Source organism: Melanotaenia boesemani, chromosome 1 (genome assembly GCF_017639745.1).
Source record: "Melanotaenia boesemani isolate fMelBoe1 chromosome 1, fMelBoe1.pri, whole genome shotgun sequence".
NCBI lineage: Eukaryota > Metazoa > Chordata > Actinopteri > Atheriniformes > Melanotaeniidae > Melanotaenia > Melanotaenia boesemani.
Genome location: NC_055682.1, coordinates 15,568,911 through 15,585,592, shown reverse-complemented (window position 1 = coordinate 15,585,592; position 16,682 = coordinate 15,568,911). Strand labels below are relative to the sequence as shown.

The window sequence follows — 16,682 nt, the reverse complement described above, 5'->3', positions numbered from 1 at the left end:
GGGAAAGAAGTGATAGCTGTGTTTTGCTTGAAAGTTGTTATGAACCACACCATGGCTGATTTAACAAAGAAACTCAAGAGGTAATTATTGGAGGAAATGAGGGAATGTTCAGTGTTGACAGAGCAGGAGTCAACATTGGACTGACTTTTACTAGCCAAAATCAACTTCAAGATTCCTCATAGTAGTACTCAAAGCCAAGTTAATGCCATCCAGATTAGTTTCATAGCTAGCCAGTTTTGTCTTGAGTTTTACAGGCCCAAAGACAATAACCCCAGTAATGACTGAATGGAAAAAGGAGAAAATTCAGAGTAATCCTTTATGTCATTAAGACATCATTCTAATCTGAGAAACTGGTTGGTTTCATTAAGCTTATGTATAAGTATATCTGAGTATCATCCAAATAGCAATGAAAACGTATGCCATGTTGTCTAATAATATCAGCCAAAGTATCGGCCAAAGTACAGAACCCTGAGGAACCCCATGACTTATTCTAATTCTAACTCTCGGCCAATAGATTTTAGTATAACAGGCGTATAACCAAAGCTGACAAAAAGTAAGGATTTTGACCCTCTTGGAACCCCGTACTAGCACAACGCGTCTTGGTCAGTGACGTATTAACGGCTGCTAGGTCGTTCAACATTCACATTAGCAAGCTTTGTTAGGAGGGCTATATAATGTATTACAGAGTTAGATAGTCGTGATTTAAGTATCCCTCGTCTAAAACTGTTGTTGACGTTAGTTACACATCTGGAATCGGGACGGAAATGACCGATTTGGCAGATTCTCTGACCAAAGAGGGCTGGTAGGTAGCACGATAGCTTATGTTACAGCTAACTGTCCAACTGAGGTTCCAAATTGTTCGCTATAAGTATTAATCAGTACTTCTGTACTATAAAGTTTTGCAAGAGCACAGCAACGAGATTACATGCGGACAGTTTAGGTTCTGTCAGGAATTGTAATTAGGTTACTAAAAGTGAAACACAGGCCGTCTAACAAAGTAAACAGCGAGATGTGCTAACTAGCTAATACACAGCGTGGACATATCAAATACGAGATTAGCTTTACGTAGTAATAACGCGCAGGGTTAGTCCGTCAAACCCGAGATCAATAATTAAAACAAGCTTTCTGAAAAATCAAGAGTCTTTGCAAATCATACATTTATAACAGTAAAACGTTGAACCGTTGGCTACAGTAATTGTAATAGAACACATTTATCGGGATAGCAGCATGACCAGTCCATCTGCTCTTAGTTAGTTAGTTCATCCAAAGATGTTAACATAACCAAACCTAGCTGGTATTATGATATATCCTGACATGACAGCACATGGTGCTCCCCAGGTTGTCCTCTTTGCCTGTACTCTATGAAAGGGAAAAGTAACGAAGTGCATTTACAGTACAGACATATTTCCATATTATGTTGCAATGCATTTTCTGCCCCTTGAAATGGTAGACTGAAACACTGCCCAAATTAATGGAAATGCTATCTATCTATCTATCTATCTATCTATCTATCTATCTATCTATCTATCTGTCTATCTGTCTGTCTGTCTTCTGAAGTTTTTGGAACAACATTGTTTAGCTATTTAAGATCTAGATTTAGCCAGTTGTTTCTCTTTGTTTTGGCATCTGTCACTGTACCGTGTTAGCACATCTTGTAGTTCAAGTAGAGATTTGCAGCTTATTCAGAACTCTGCAGCTTGAATCCTCACTAAGACCAAGAAAGCGGACCACATCGGTCCAGCTATGAGGTCTTTACACTGGCTGTCTGTACGTCAGAGGATAGACTTTAAAGTTCTGTTGCTGGTCTATAAAGCTCTGAATGGTTTAGGACCAACATACATCAGTAACCTCTTGAGTCAGGATGAACCTGCCAGAACCCTCAGGTCATCTGGATCTTCTTAGTTCCCAGAGTCAGAATCAGACATGGAGAAGCTGCATTCAGCTTTTATGCTCCACATGTCTGGAAGAAACTCCCAGAAAGCCCCAGATCAGCTGAAACGCTCAGTTTGTTTAAATCCAGATTAAAGACCCACCTCTAGTTTTCATTTAGAAGGCCGAATCTGCATCTTTCTTTTAAGCTTGAATTTTAAAACTTGGTCATATTTTAATACTGTTTTTGTCCAGTGTTCTTTCTTTTTCCTTTTTTTGTTTTAATGTTAAATTTTGTTTCTTGTATTCAGTAAAGCACTTTGAATCACCCTGTCATTGAATTGTGCAACACAAATAAACTTCCCTTGCCTGACAAAAAGTAGTGTGTAATCACTGTAGTATTTCAGATGTCACTGATTGTCAGTGGCTCTATCAAATTTTGATTACTCCCACTGAACATTTAATTTCAGTAAATGTTAAAATGATTAGAGAGTACAAAACGAAAAAACTTCCAAGACACTCTCCTTTAAAAATAACCAAAATGCATTTACTTCTATGGCGTTGTCATAGTGACCTTTAAAAACACAAACACGCCTCAGCCCACTGGCATTCATCAGGGAGTTAAAAAAAGAAACTACATGATTCCTATTTTAGCTTTATCCTTCCTCTCCATCTTTTTTCATGTTACAGGTACCTCAGCGATGAAGGCATTGCAGAACTAAAAGGATCTGCTGAGAAAATAACCCACAGTGACATCATTCGTATTGCACTTGATGTAAGTTTTAACTTGGCAAGTTTTATCTTTACATGTTTGTAGTATGACAAGAAATCTACTTTGTATCTGTGTGGCAGTGTGCAGATACACTCTTTAACACTGGTTTTGCTCTGTAAATTGTTGATGGTGTAAAATTGAACTATGAGCACAGTTTAAACTAAGTTTTAGTATGTGTGCTCTATGTATGAGTCTATTCTTAATGCAAGTATCTCACCCATTATTGGCAAACTGAGTAATATCTGTCCATCATTAGTAACCTTAGCCTTACAGAATGTTACATTTCCGTCACATGTTTCCTCTTCGGTCATAATTCCATTGCCAATCTTCTAGACATTAAAAGAACGTAAGGTCAGGGATCTATCAGTTTCCATGGAAGATGACATAATACAAACACAACCTAACAGTTGTATACATTCTGAAACACCATAGGGTTATCCAGAAAAGTGACTAAACAATACAGAAATGCATAAAAAACTATCATTAATTAAATAGATTTCAAGTCATTTATTTTCTTTCTCTGTTTCCAGAATTCAGTAAGACGTATATAGTATCAGATAAGCTCAGAACACAGCCTGATGCATTTACTACAAAAGACTTGACCTTAGATCTTGGCCAGGAGGATCTCACACATCCTTCCACCTGCTCCATCCATGGATTCAGTTTTGGGCCAGGGCCTTTATGGCCATAAAATGTGTGGAATGTAAAAATAAGTTATAAAGTTATTATATTACCATTGCTTTTTCGCTAATAAAACATTTACCGCCTTGTTTTAATGCCACTTTGGCTTTAACTGATTTTTAGAGAAATGATACTTAGACATGATTGTAATGAGATTATGACTGTGTTGTTGCTGCTGTCTTGGTCGGTGCTGAAAAAGAGATCTTTAAGCTCAATCAGATACTTTTCTGGCAAAATAAATACTATACTGTTGGAATCAACAATTACGTTTGCCCTTTTTGTTCATTAATTAATTTGACTTCCACCTGCCAGTTAAGGTGTCTGGATGGTAAACAGTAAACAACAGACATACCAAGAAGGTGGAAGCAAGCCTTGCAGCCACTGTTACAGAGCCTGAGATTTACTCATCAGGTTTGAAGACTAGCGTTTGGAAACATTTTGGTTTTCATGGACATGAGAACGGACAATAAAATATAATAGTAATACTGCAAACATCCCAGCCCAGGTTAGAAAAGGAGAAGCTGCTGCCGGTGTTGACGGTTTGATGTATGCTGTCAGAATAGCATACCATGATGTTGGCTGTCGGTTTAGACTACATTATCAAAACGGCATAGCTGTTACGTATGCTGTTACGCGTTCAGTCTTGCACAGTTTGGGTAAAGGCACTGGATGCTAATAAGTCGATGCTATGACATTATAGCCTCACTTGCAAAAACATTAAAAGAAAAGAATGTATTATAAGTACAGTTTCATACACCTTATCTGAGTTTTTAACTGCATTTTGCCTCAAGTTTAGTCATGCAAAAGACACACTTTAGCTATGTGCAGTTAATATGCAATATAATACACTAAACTAACTTGTGGCTTCGCGGTCGACATATGCCGATGCAATTTCTGAACAGTCAGTGGTGCTGAATTGATGGGTCATTTGCAGTTTTCTTTGTTACGCTTGCACATTAACCAAGGGTAGCTATTTTGACAATGTATGCCAAACCTACAGAACAGCTGTTGCACCTAATTACTGTTAACACAGTTTTCCTGTAGATTCCATGGAAAAAAATATGCACATAATATGAAAAATATGTTGGATTCGTGTTGGGTTTGTTTATGGTTTGACTTAAATAAAAGGGAGTTGAGATAATTTTGTTTGGTTACTTGAATGAACGGATATAGAATGGATTTAAAAGGATGAAGTAGTCACGCAGTGAGGAAAAAAACCCTGACAGGGTAAAATGGATGCATTGAAAAACCTGATAATCTTTTAATAAGTGAATCGAAGCACCCCGAATCGTAATCGAGTGATTCCAGTGATGAATAGTCTCAGGGTTTTTTTCTCCTGTTCTATGTGTTAAATGCTGGCAGATTATTTTGCCCTTTCTGTTTTGATAAAGTTGTATGTCCTTTGCAGAGTGATCTTAGGCCTATTGGCAGAAAATTTCTACCATCTGATATCAACAGTGGAAGAACTGAGAAGGTGAGTGCAGCAAAAAACTTCTCATATTTTCTCAATAATTTGGTTTAAGTTAAGCAACAGTTTTCTTACTGCACCATCAGTGCAGCACCTTTCCTTAATCTGAAAGGTATTTTTCTCAGGAGAGCCACTAGATGGTGCTGTTACACTGTGAAATGAGGGTAAAACTACAAGTTGAGCAACTGTAGAGAAAAATGTTCCAAATATTAAAACATGCAAATTTCTGTGTACATAGCTTTTGTTCCCTCCAAATTCAGAATATTAGACATTCTTATTCAACTCGAGTAGTCTCTAAAAGAGTGAATGTGACTTTTAGCTTCTATATTAACACTGCACCATGTACATATTACAGTATAATATCTAGAGAGCATTTACACATTTATATTCACTGAATTGCACAGTGTTATATGAGAGAATGCCTCATGTAAAGGATTTTAAACTAAGTGGCTGCAGTAAATCCAAGGATGAGCAGTTTGATGGGATAAACAAATATGCGCTGTTATTAACATGGTAAAGAAAAGAATGATTTCTATTATGCCTGGTACAAAATCTATACTAAGCACAAAGCTGTTGCTTGTGCTTCTCTGTCATGCTGCTGATTTACCCCTCAACCTCTTTTTTTCTTTTTCTTTTGGTTGTCTGTTGCACATGGTCAGTTGGAGGGTCCATGTGTCCTCCAGTTGCAGAAAGTGAGAAATATCTCAGCTCCTAAAGACAATGAGGAGTCCCAGGGAGCACCGCGAATGCTGCGCCTACAGATGACAGATGGGCACACCACCTGCGTTGGATTAGAGTTTAAACATCTGTCTGAGATCAGGTGTGTAATGTTTTTGTGCCAATGAAGTTATGGACTTTTATTTCCAGGGGAGTTAAAGTCACTGGTTAATGGTGAAAACTGTTGTTTTAAAAATTAAAAAAAAAAAAAAAAAACAGCATAAAAATAAAAAATGGCTCGCTACATAGATTCAAAACAGGCTGCATTCAGCTACTTCAGTGTTAGATTCTGCACACACCCTCCTCTTTTACCTCCTTGTCAACACTCTCACCTCACAGCATGCCTGAATTTCCCCTTTATCTGCAATTTCCACGTAATGGCAGCTGATCTAACAATTCGCAGCCTTAATTACATCTCCATCCAAGCAACGGTGGCCTTGGCGACTGCTGCCATGGTGACTAGCCAGTCTGTACAGGTGGAGTGGGCCAGAATGTGGGCCTTGACTTCCTGATGGGAAGAGAGGGGAGAACAGAACAAATCCCCCCTTTATGAGCAGCGCACACTCACTTGCAGCCGGCAGCAGTGGTTAGTGTTTCTGATCAAAGTGTCTGCTTCAGTGCAAGTAAGGCCATAAGTGGGCGGCAAAGAAGGATGAGATGGATTATAGGACTGTTCAATATGTAAGACAGCGATATAAAGAGAAGAAAATTAAGCTTTGAGTAACAACATTGAGGTTGAACAGTGTGTTTGTTAGTGTTTGTGATTGAATCAAGGATCGCCCGCACCTCATTTCCACGTTTTCTGCCTTTGTGAGAACACCATTTATCCCAGAGGTTCAGAGTCAAATCCATAATTGTTACTTTGGCTTCCAGCATCAGTAGCTGGAAATCCTTCTAAGTCCCCGTGCTTTCCTAATGAGAGAGGCAGAGGCCTTATCAGGCCTGATGAGATAGAGGCGCTTTTAATTTACCATGAGGATGGGTGAGCAGCTGGGATTATTAATAGTCTCTCCTAGCCGTGCCACCCATCTGCTGGAACTGCTCCATGTCATTTAGAAAGTATATGGCTAAGGTATGAACTGTTACGGGCTGGTTGACACGGTTCTAATGTGTTAAACCTTTGAGATGTGAGCAGCAGGTTAAAAAGGAGTATTTGCAAAATATGTTGTTTTTTTTTTATCGCTGTTATCTTTATGTCTCTTTTGTTTTTCAGTCTTAATACGCCCCCTGGAACGAAGGTGAAGCTTCTCGGTACCGTCCAGGTTAAAAATGGTGTTTTGCTGCTCGATGACTCGAAAATCTCTGTCCTTGGAGGAGAGGTTGATCATATGGTGGAGAAATGGGAACTACAGAGGGTGAGGGTCAAAATTTGAATGATGGCTCAGCTGCTTTGGCTGGAAAGAACAGAAATCATGTTTTAGTGATCATTTTGAATCTGTGATGAAAGCCTTCGCCAACCTGTCATTAGTGTTGCTGGGATTGTGTTTATCTTACATTTTTTAAATGAGTTTGATTTATCCTTCAACCTGCAGAGTCTGGCCAAACACAGCAGGAGTAACATTGGAGCAGAAGGTGGACCTCCTCCCTTTGTGCCATTTGGTCAGGTGAGGGGAAAAAAAGGAAAGCAAAATCTAACTGCATATTTTAATATCAAAGCCTGTAAAGTGTTTTGCTCTGATACAACCAGGAGGAGCACTACCTTTAAAAAGAAACGCAAAATAACCAGCAGAAATGATACTGTCAGGAATGTGAGTGTTTAAGAAACAGGCTTTCAGCTGTGATTTAATTCAAGCAAAGTACTGATGAATAACAATAACCTCATTAATGTATGCAGAGAGTCGAACTCAGATCTGACTCCACGAAGCTTGGCAATGTTCTCTCAGACCTTTTTAAGCAATTGTGTCTTCGTGAATCTTTGAAGTGGATGGCTGATTTTTAAATCTGATTTGTTGCGTTTCCAAAAACACTGTTGCAGAAGAGACTCCAGTTTTTATAAGATGAAGCAGGTCTCTTAGTTGTACAAGCAGCTATAATTACTGTGACCGCTAAAGAACTTCCAGTACTGAACCAAGAAGCTTTTGTCAGATTTAAAAAGACTAATTTCTTTCAACCGCTTGTGCTTTTAGACAGTATTAAATATTTTCTACATTTTGTGGCTTTGTACAGGGCAGACATTTTTTCTGAAAAATGAAATGCAGCATTTTAACATTGAAGAGATTGTGAGTCAATACTCTGGTAGGGATCACAGCTTTAGAAGGGGATGCAACTCTTGCAGCCTAACACTTGGATTTTTGGATTTTCAACCACTTTATACTCCAGATTTGCTCGAGCTTTATAGAGCTGCACGAGGAGCATTTGGGAATTATGAGTCAACGTTTTCCGATTCAGATCTTTGTAACTCTACTTCTGATGCTGGGTTGCTTAACAGCTTTGGTTTGGTTTCTTATATATTATTATGCTCCAAGATAAAATAACTCTGTAAAGCCCATTTGTGCCTGTATAATTCCTTGGCCCTTTGTTCTGCCTCTCACTTATTTATACCTTCCAACTTCTGTCACATAAAAGCCTTATCAAGTTTCTACCATCATGTTTCATATCAGCATAAAAAGTAGTTTATTCTTTAATCAGACATTAAATTTCCCAGAAAGAGTTTTGTTTAGACTTTATTAATTAACTTTTGCAGCTTTTCTCAGTGATGCACCTCCTATCAGCGGCTCATTCAGCATCCACCTTGCATCCTACCTATACTGTGAGCTCTCTTCAGACAGTAAAAGAAAGTCTTACCGATAATGTCCGCTTGCGTTTCTTTGCTGAATCAGCTACCGTTGCTACAAACAAACATGTTGCTAGCATGTGACACAGTGGGTAAAGCAAAACTAGGCTGCAACATCAGGACAAAGTTGTGTTGTGCAGTTTGTCGGTCTCAGAACGCTGCTCGGGAGCGTCAGCTCGAGAAATGCACATAAAAGATGTCACTGTGCAATCAAACGACTCTGAAACACAGAGTTTTAAGGCCGGAAAGTTATGTATTACGTCTTTAATTTCCACATTCAAAGTCTTAAAGGCTTAAATGTGCAGATGAATTCTTAATGGTTCCAATATAATATTGAGTTCTCTTATTCTTTGCTTAAGGAGCTGTTTGATTTATGCGGCTCTTCTTACCCCTCTTTGCAGAAGTGTGCAAGGAAGGATGATGTAGACAGTCGAGAACTAGATCAGAGGAAGACCCTTCAGATTCAAAATGTGGTCAAGAGCACTGACGAGAATGATGAGTTTGAAAAGCAGCGGACGGCAGCTATTGCTGAGGTGGCCAAGACCAAAGAGGTATGTATGTAACGTTTGTTTGAATTACTCACGTTGGCTTTGTCTCACACTATATTTATTTTTTTTACATTTAAACACCTTTAAGCTGTCACGCTGTGTTTGTCTAAGGCAGCGACTCATTTCTGTTGTTAACCTCGAATGTTGCACCTTTCCCTCACCTGCTGCTGAACATTTGATTTTCAGAACCAGTGTTTTTACCATGTTAACAAATTCTCCTGCTTATTTTATTGATTGCCGTTTTTGCAAAAGCTACTTAATGTGGCCGCTGTTTTAAAAGCTTGCTGCTTATTGACATTCACCGTAACCTGAATTGCTTTTTGACATTTGAGTGACTCTTTAAATTACGAACCATAATTACACTGTCAGCTGCAAACTTCTGTTTCTTGATTGGTTATGTTCTTCGTCCATCCCTGCAGCTCTATTGATCCTAATATTTTCTTTTTGTTTTTTTTTTCTAAACTTGCAGGGCCCCCGCACATTTGGCGGCGGAGGAAACGCAGGCGGTAATTTATCCAACGCTGCTGCCTCCTCCCGAGGCCGAGACTCCTACCAGCAGAGGAGAAGAGAAGACAAGGTTGATAGAACTCAAAGCAGACAGGAGGGAAACTACAGAGAGCTGGTGAGGAGACGGATGTGGTTCAAAATCTGCAGAAAAAAGCTGTCTGTTGAAAAATGGTTTTACCTCACATTACTGAAGGCTCCATTCACTGTTGCAAACCAATTTAGAGCTTGGCACTTGTTCTGTTTATTTCTTTTGTTTGGGTTTTTTTTTTGTGTGTGTTTTTTTTGTGTTTCTCTTTTTTTGGTTCCCTCGGTCAGGACTGAAGTCTTATTTCATGGTTCAGAGACGGAGTGAGGCATTGATTATGATATTGTAGAATGTAAATGAACTTGGAGGTCTGGTCAGATTTTCCAATCAAGTGGCAGTCCATTTATCTCGCTTTGTCTTGTGCCGTTGCAGGTTCCGGCTGAAATGGCCCAGCTTTGGGCTGAGCAAATAAATAGGATGGAGTAGGGTATCACAGCGTTTGGCTGAGGAATAAGTTAGATACGGCTTTTAAATGAAATGTGCTGTAATCCAAGATGAACTAAAGCTAAAATGGGGAGTTTTACAGTGGATTTGTTTCCTTTTCCACCATCCATCCACTCCATCTCTCTTTATCACTTTGAACCGTATTATTATTTTTTTCTCTCTGTCTGTACTTTTATACTTTTCTGTGTAATATAAATGGTTTCTTTATGTTCTTTCTCTGATTGCATGCTGTGGCTAGGTGGATGAACGTTCTTTGAGAGACATCATGGAGATGGGCTTTAATAGAGAAGCTGCTCGACAAGCTCTGATGGATAATAATAACAACCTTGAAGTGGCACTAAACAGCCTTTTGACTGGATCTTCTGGTTGCAGACCTGGTTCTGTTGGAGCTGAATCTCACAAGCCCCAACCCAGAGGTTCATATATATATACACACACATACACACACTGAAACTTGACTAATGGCACTGAATTAATTACTGCATGTTTTTATTTAATTGATGTGTTTAAGCATGCATAGTGGATCAGAGTTCTTCTTACGCAGATCAGAAGTAAAAACTGTTTGAGTTGGAGTAACATTTATAAAGAGCACAGCACACACACACACACACACACACACAGCGACATGTTCCATATGAATGCACAAAGAGCGGTCAATGGGAGCAAATGGGACCAAAATATCATGGGATTTATTTATCAAAGGAAAAAAATCTAATATTACATAATTTTATGTAAGAGAAGCTCATGAGCATCTACAATTAGGAATTAATGTAATCATGATATTAGTCAAGTGATTCAGTTAATAGGCTCTTTCAGTCTGTGTGAGTTGGTGCTCCCCTCCCCAGGATTAGTTGGCTGGTAAAGATCCTTCAGAGAAGGTAAAAGCTTGCACAGTAACAGAGGAATCTGGGCTCATTTTTCAGCTACTAAAGTTCTTTCTCACTTTGGCTAATGTTGACGAGTCCACCATCCCGGCATTAGTTTGCTTGGCTGGGCACCTTTTCTCTCCACCTGCAAATCTAAGCAAAGATCATCTGAGCAAGCCAGAATGATTTTGGAAAAGAAAATATTGTTTTCCAGCCAAGAGGCTCATCCCATCCATGAAAGATGGTGGTAACTTTTGATGGATTTTTTTCTACTTAAATTTTCTTTAATGACCAAATATATTGTTTATGTTACATTTAAGTTCTTTTGTAAACTTATAGGTTTTGTGTGAACATCTGATGATATTTAAAGTTATAATTTTGTAGAAATGTACTAAATTCCAATGAAACAAAATTAAAAAAAATACAACCATACACACACATAAAAAGGATGCATAGATGCTTTAAATGTTGAAATCCAGGGTAAGACTTTGTACACCTGCTGTTCTTAATCTTTCTTTCGGATTCTCTGCAGGCAGAGGAAAAGGAAGAGGCAGGTCCAGAAATGAAGATGAGGAGGAGGGGGCAGGGGGAAGACCTTCTGGACCAAGCACTCTATTTGACTTTTTGGAATCAAAGATGGGAGTTTTTTCCATTGACGGTGGGTGAAAAAAGACATTCAGTGCAGCACTTGACAATATTCCTTCCTTAATTTTCCAGTTTTTGGTTTGCCATAGTGATCACACTGGTCATTTGTTGCTTTGTTTTCTCAGAGCCAAAGAGCCTGGCGCCACAGAGACATGAGAACAAAGCAAATTTTCACACCAAAGACATGTCTCAGACCAAGTTCTTCTCACATAATGACCACAGGCAACAAAGAAATGACAAACCACCTCGCTTTCACAGAGACACTGATTTTCCTAAACCTGGTCAGGAGCCAGTTTCTGGCACGACCTCATCAGCTCACGCCCAGCAGTGGAAGGGCCAGGAGAGGTGGCCACGAGGCACATCTGACCGAGTGCAAAACGACAGGAGAGAAATGAGAGATGAACCTATTGTTCCTTCTTCCATGATGACTCAGCAGCCGATGGAATTAAGTGGATCTTACCACCAACGGTCCCGGAATGGAGATGGTGTCGGGAATACATCTGGACCGTCTTACAGAAGGGGGGTAAAAGATAACGGCCCCTCATCCAAACCGAATAATTCTGCAGGAAGTGAAGTGGATGGACACGGAAACAATAAACGTACAGACAGAAATGATGAAGCCAACAATAGCAGGAGGAAGGGGAAGGGTGACCGGCCAAACTCGGACCACTTTGATAGACAAAGGGATAGCGGGCCATCAATCTTTAACTCAAAAGGAGGACTCTCAGGGACTCCTCATGAAATAGGATTTTTACAGGGTCCTCGAACAGTGACAGGGCATCCTTCTCATTTCCAGAACGGAGAGTTGGAATATAAAAGAACTGGACCAATTAAACCAACAAACCCATCCTTTCCTCCTAACAGGGAGCAGGTACCCAAGAAAAACGCTCCTAACAACCCTGGTCCTAAAAGAAGGCCAGGGCAGGGCAAGGGTCAAGGTCCTCGAGGACCAGAGAAAAGTCATGTTACAGAGCATGGTTGGAAACCTGGAGATCAGTGTCTGGCACTGTATTGGGAAGACAGCAAGGTATGTTATTCCCAAAGATTCTTCCATAAATAACATAGTTAAATAACTAAAAAAGTCATTCGTTTACATCCTTATTTGACTGCAAGAATTAATCAACACAAGCAGTGTTTTATTTGCATGGCAGTTGTTTGTATTTAAAATGAATTTCTTTTGTTTCTGCTTGGTTGCGTCAAGTTTTACCATGCCAGAATAGACGCTGTTCATCCGTCCGGTTCTACGGCCGTCGTCGTATTCAGTGATTATGGAAACTGTGAAGAGGTCCTCCTGAATAACATTAAACCTATTGCTGCTGATGTGATGGTAAGGAAAAAGAAAACACCTCATCGTTTTAAGAATTCATTGCTTATATGAAGGGCTGCAAGTTTGGACCTTGGCTGGGGTTTTTCTTTGTGGAGTTTGCATGTTTCCCCCATGCATGTGTGGGTTCTCTCCAGGTACTGTGGTTTCCTCCCACAATCCACAAACATGCATGTTAGGTTAATCTGTGTTTCTAAATTGACCCTAGGACTGAGTGTAAGTGGTTGTTTGTCTCTCTGTTTTGGTCCTGTGATGGACTGGCAACCTGTCTGGAGTGTATCCTCCCTTCTGCCTAATAGCAGCATGGAAAGGCTCCAGCTCCTTGCAAGCTTAAATTAGAGTAAGCAAGTATAGATTATAAATGGAAAAAAAAAACAATACAAAAAAACAAAACAATTTTCTGGTTTGTACTCTGTTAAAGCCATTTATTCATCAGTATTCCACTGCAGTGCACAAAGCTAATCAAATATAAATGACATCTAGTCTGATTATTCACTGGAGCACATCACAATTAATATCAAATGTACAATGGCAGGAGGAAGATGATGGTTACTATGACAGCTCACTAGAGTTTCGCCGTGGGGGAGATGGGCAGCCGAGACGCACGAGACCCACGCAGCAGTATTACCAGCCACCCAGGGCGCGTGATTGATGTGTCCGCATTTACACTGGAAGGTAAATAAATAAGGGAAATGTTTACTTTTCACACAAAATTAAGCATCAGACATTATTATGTTGTTTTTTTCTTTTAATGTTTTATTAATTTCTCAATCTCCCTTTCTGTTTGAGGGAGTTTTAAATGATGTAATAGCCAAAGTTTAGGTTGTCAGTATTTGAAATTTCAGTTTATCTTTTTCTAGTTTTGCTTACATATTTTGCATAACTGAAAAAAAAAACACCAAAAAACACTCATTTGATATTTCTGCAGATTTTTTCCACAATATTGTTTAAACTTCCGCCTCCTCTGCTGGTACAATGCATGTCTGAACCAATTTAACAAGGTCTCCAGGACTTGTGATCTTATAAGATGGCCAGAGATTCTTTGGTCGGTTTAATCATACTTTTTGTCTCCATCTATCAGTGTGCTTGTCCCTCCTCCCTCCACTTTCTGCAACAGTCCAGAGTGCTTCCAGGATTTTTAAGCTTCCACGTCATCAGGACATACAGGACTTTTAAAAGGGCTTGCACATGATGCAGAACTATAGTGTAATAAGCTCCTGTTTATTATGTAAAGGACATATCAATTGTATATGTTGTGAAGATTTGTTCAATAGAGACGTAAAAATAAACTAATTAGAACATATCAGGTTGAGTTTACTGTGTTCTGTTATTTTTCTTTGTTTTTTTTTAAAAGAAATCTCCCAGGTCCTTCTTGTGATTGTGGTACCTCAGAAACGGCTTTAAATTTTACAAATGCTCACTTGGACTTGGATGAAGTGATAAGATTTTGGTTGATATGATCATATAATCTAAGAATGTTTGTGCTAATTAAAAAAAAAGGCAAGGGGTGAACATTTTCTATCCTAAAGAAGTTAAAACAGAAACGAAGGGATACATGGGTGTAAAATGCGGCTTGATAGGTTGGGGGAGGCAAAATATCACGAGGTTGTTAACCTTGTTACTCATGAAAATAGGAAAAGGATGATTAGCTCATTTTAGTTCACAAGTTAATTGACGCCGATTTTATCTGACGTCATGGCAATGTTTAAAAAAAAAAAAAGAACTCACATTTGTAATCTGACTTTTCGCTCAACTTAGCTCTGACATTTCTCTTCATGTAGATAAACATGAGCTCTACAAGTCCATATCAAGCAGCCCAAGCTCATTTGTTGTGCTCTTTGAAGCAAATCCAAAGGGTAAGACAATCTCTTCCCCCTGTAATAGAGATGGTTACACTGCAGAGATATCATTTTGCGCATTACAAAAGGGACTGTACATTGCTCTTCAAGCACTGCGCACACTGCTGGCTGTTTATAGACTTGTGCTGCGTTGGAGACAAGTTTTACACGTGAAGAAATAATCTCCACCTCGGCTCCAGTTTCTCTCTCAGCAACAGTGGGAGACAAAACGGACAATACAGCAGGGTTCAGCAGAGAGGTCACTGTGTGATTCTGTATCGCCGCTCCAAAGAGTTTGCTTTATTTTCCAAGCAAGGCGCCAAGTGAGCATACATGAATAATTAACAGCTGGTAATATGGAAACCTATCTGCAAGGAAGGAACTGAAAGTGAACCTGTTGAAAGTGTTCAGGGGGACTAACTGACAAGCTGGCTGCAAAATAATAAGGATTGATTTTCAATCAGATAAACAATGATATTCTGGTTAAAGGGTTTCTCTGGACGTCTTTCTCCTTTGGTTTTAGTCTATTTTCTGTTGCTGTTATTAATAAATGTGTAAACCGAGAGGAAGTCCTGCAGTGCTCCAGTAAGTGGCCACAAAATGGCACATACCTACAACTTGGTTAAGCTTGGTACAAATGCCATTTCATTGGCTTTATAACAGGCCCAAACAAGAACTGGTTTCCAAAAGATGGATGATTGTAGCGCTTGATATTCATGAAGGCACAATTATTAAGCCAGTGTCAAAATAGTAATGATCATAAAGCAATAAAAAAGTTTTGCTGAGGTCACTGAAAGCATCACATGTTGATTTTCATGTGTGAATAACTATGTTTATGCTGTCTTGGTGCCTTGATCGGAGCAGATCTAGAGCTTCAAATACTGGCTGTTTTATTTTTGTGACAGACGCCTTATGGTTAAATATGATTCCGAGCATACAATGTCCTACAAGCCAGTCTTTGGTTATGATTGAATTTTACATGACTGGCTTTACAGTGGGTGTTAAATGTATTGGGGCAGTAATTCACTTTTTAATGCTGGGGCTTGACAGATTTTAGCACAGTCGGCTTCAGTTTGATTGCATTTCCATTTATATTGGATTATTAGATGGTGGCATGATTTCTCAGTGGTTAGCACCTTCTCCTTGCAGCAAAATCGTCATATGTTCAGGTTTGACAAGCAAGTTTCTCGAACAATCGCAGGGGCATCAGTGTCAATAAACGTGCCTGTACGTGTGCCCTACCACATGCACAGTTCTAAAGTACAGATGTGATGTCTCCATGGTGACTGGAATGACTGACATCTCCAGAGCCATGTGGGTAATATGGTTAATTAAAAAAAGCTTTTTAGTTTCTGCGTTGGCTTTTATTTGGCTCCTCTACCTTGAAACTTGATAGCCCTCTGCAACAGGAGGACTGCTTTTCACTCCTCCAGAGAGAACAACCTTCTTTCTCACATTAACATCCCCTTTGCTCTGCCCCCTTCGTTTCCCACCTGCCTGCCTCTCCTCATATCCCCATTCACAGCTGTTGGCCATTGTCTTTCTGCTTACCTGACCCCTCACCTACCATCTCTGCACCATGATACCTTTGTGGCAGTGACATCTGAACCCTGTGATCCTGTTAAATGCACTCTTTCTTACATAATTCCTACATTGGCCTCAACAAACCAATCCTTTCTCTCCTTGTAGATGGGGAAAAAGGAGATCAGAAAGGAGGTTACATGAAGTGACTGCCCAAAGAGCAAATTCTTTAACAAGGTTGGATTTCCTGGTGAAATGGGAAGAAAAAAAATGCACTGAGCAAAGAGAGAAAAACCTTTTATATGCAATAGATATTTGCATGTATACATTTTTAGTAAGTTAGATTTGACAACTTAATTCCCCTCATCACAAGATGCTGAGGACTGTGTCCAGACAGACTTGCTTGACTGGTGATGTGTTATTTACTTCTTCCTGTTGTGGAAGGTTTCCATTTGCATGTGAATCAAAGAATATAAAGTCAAACCACCATCTGGTAGAAAGCTGCACCACTAACATGCAAAACATGTCCCTTCATGCTTTGAATCTCCAGGCAAATGTAATATGTATTGCAAAGTCGAGCTCTCACTCATGTCCGTGAAAACGCTGCAGCTGGAGTGTTGGAAA

General features: G+C 39.5%; 1 protein-coding gene across 2 annotated transcripts; it reads left to right on the top strand.

Moving 5' to 3' along the window:
- The first annotated feature begins 597 nt into the window (after positions 1–597).
- Positions 598–14,002, top strand: tdrd3 (tudor domain containing 3). Of its 2 annotated transcripts, XM_041990056.1 has the most exons (14): positions 598–802; positions 2,560–2,644; positions 4,731–4,796; positions 5,450–5,610; positions 6,721–6,862; positions 7,040–7,111; positions 8,682–8,831; positions 9,298–9,450; positions 10,103–10,280; positions 11,263–11,388; positions 11,501–12,402; positions 12,577–12,702; positions 13,235–13,374; positions 13,781–14,002. In XM_041990056.1, exons 1-13 carry the CDS (start codon positions 765–767, stop codon positions 13,349–13,351), a joined length of 2,316 nt encoding a protein of 771 aa, XP_041845990.1. In that variant the 5' UTR covers positions 598–764; the 3' UTR covers positions 13,352–13,374; positions 13,781–14,002. The 2 variants fall into 2 exon arrangements, 1 of the variants encoding a protein (XP_041845990.1); XR_006011018.1 differs by lacking the exon at positions 13,781–14,002 and having other exon boundaries at positions 12,577–13,047; positions 13,235–13,306.
- The last annotated feature ends 2,680 nt before the right edge of the window (positions 14,003–16,682 follow it).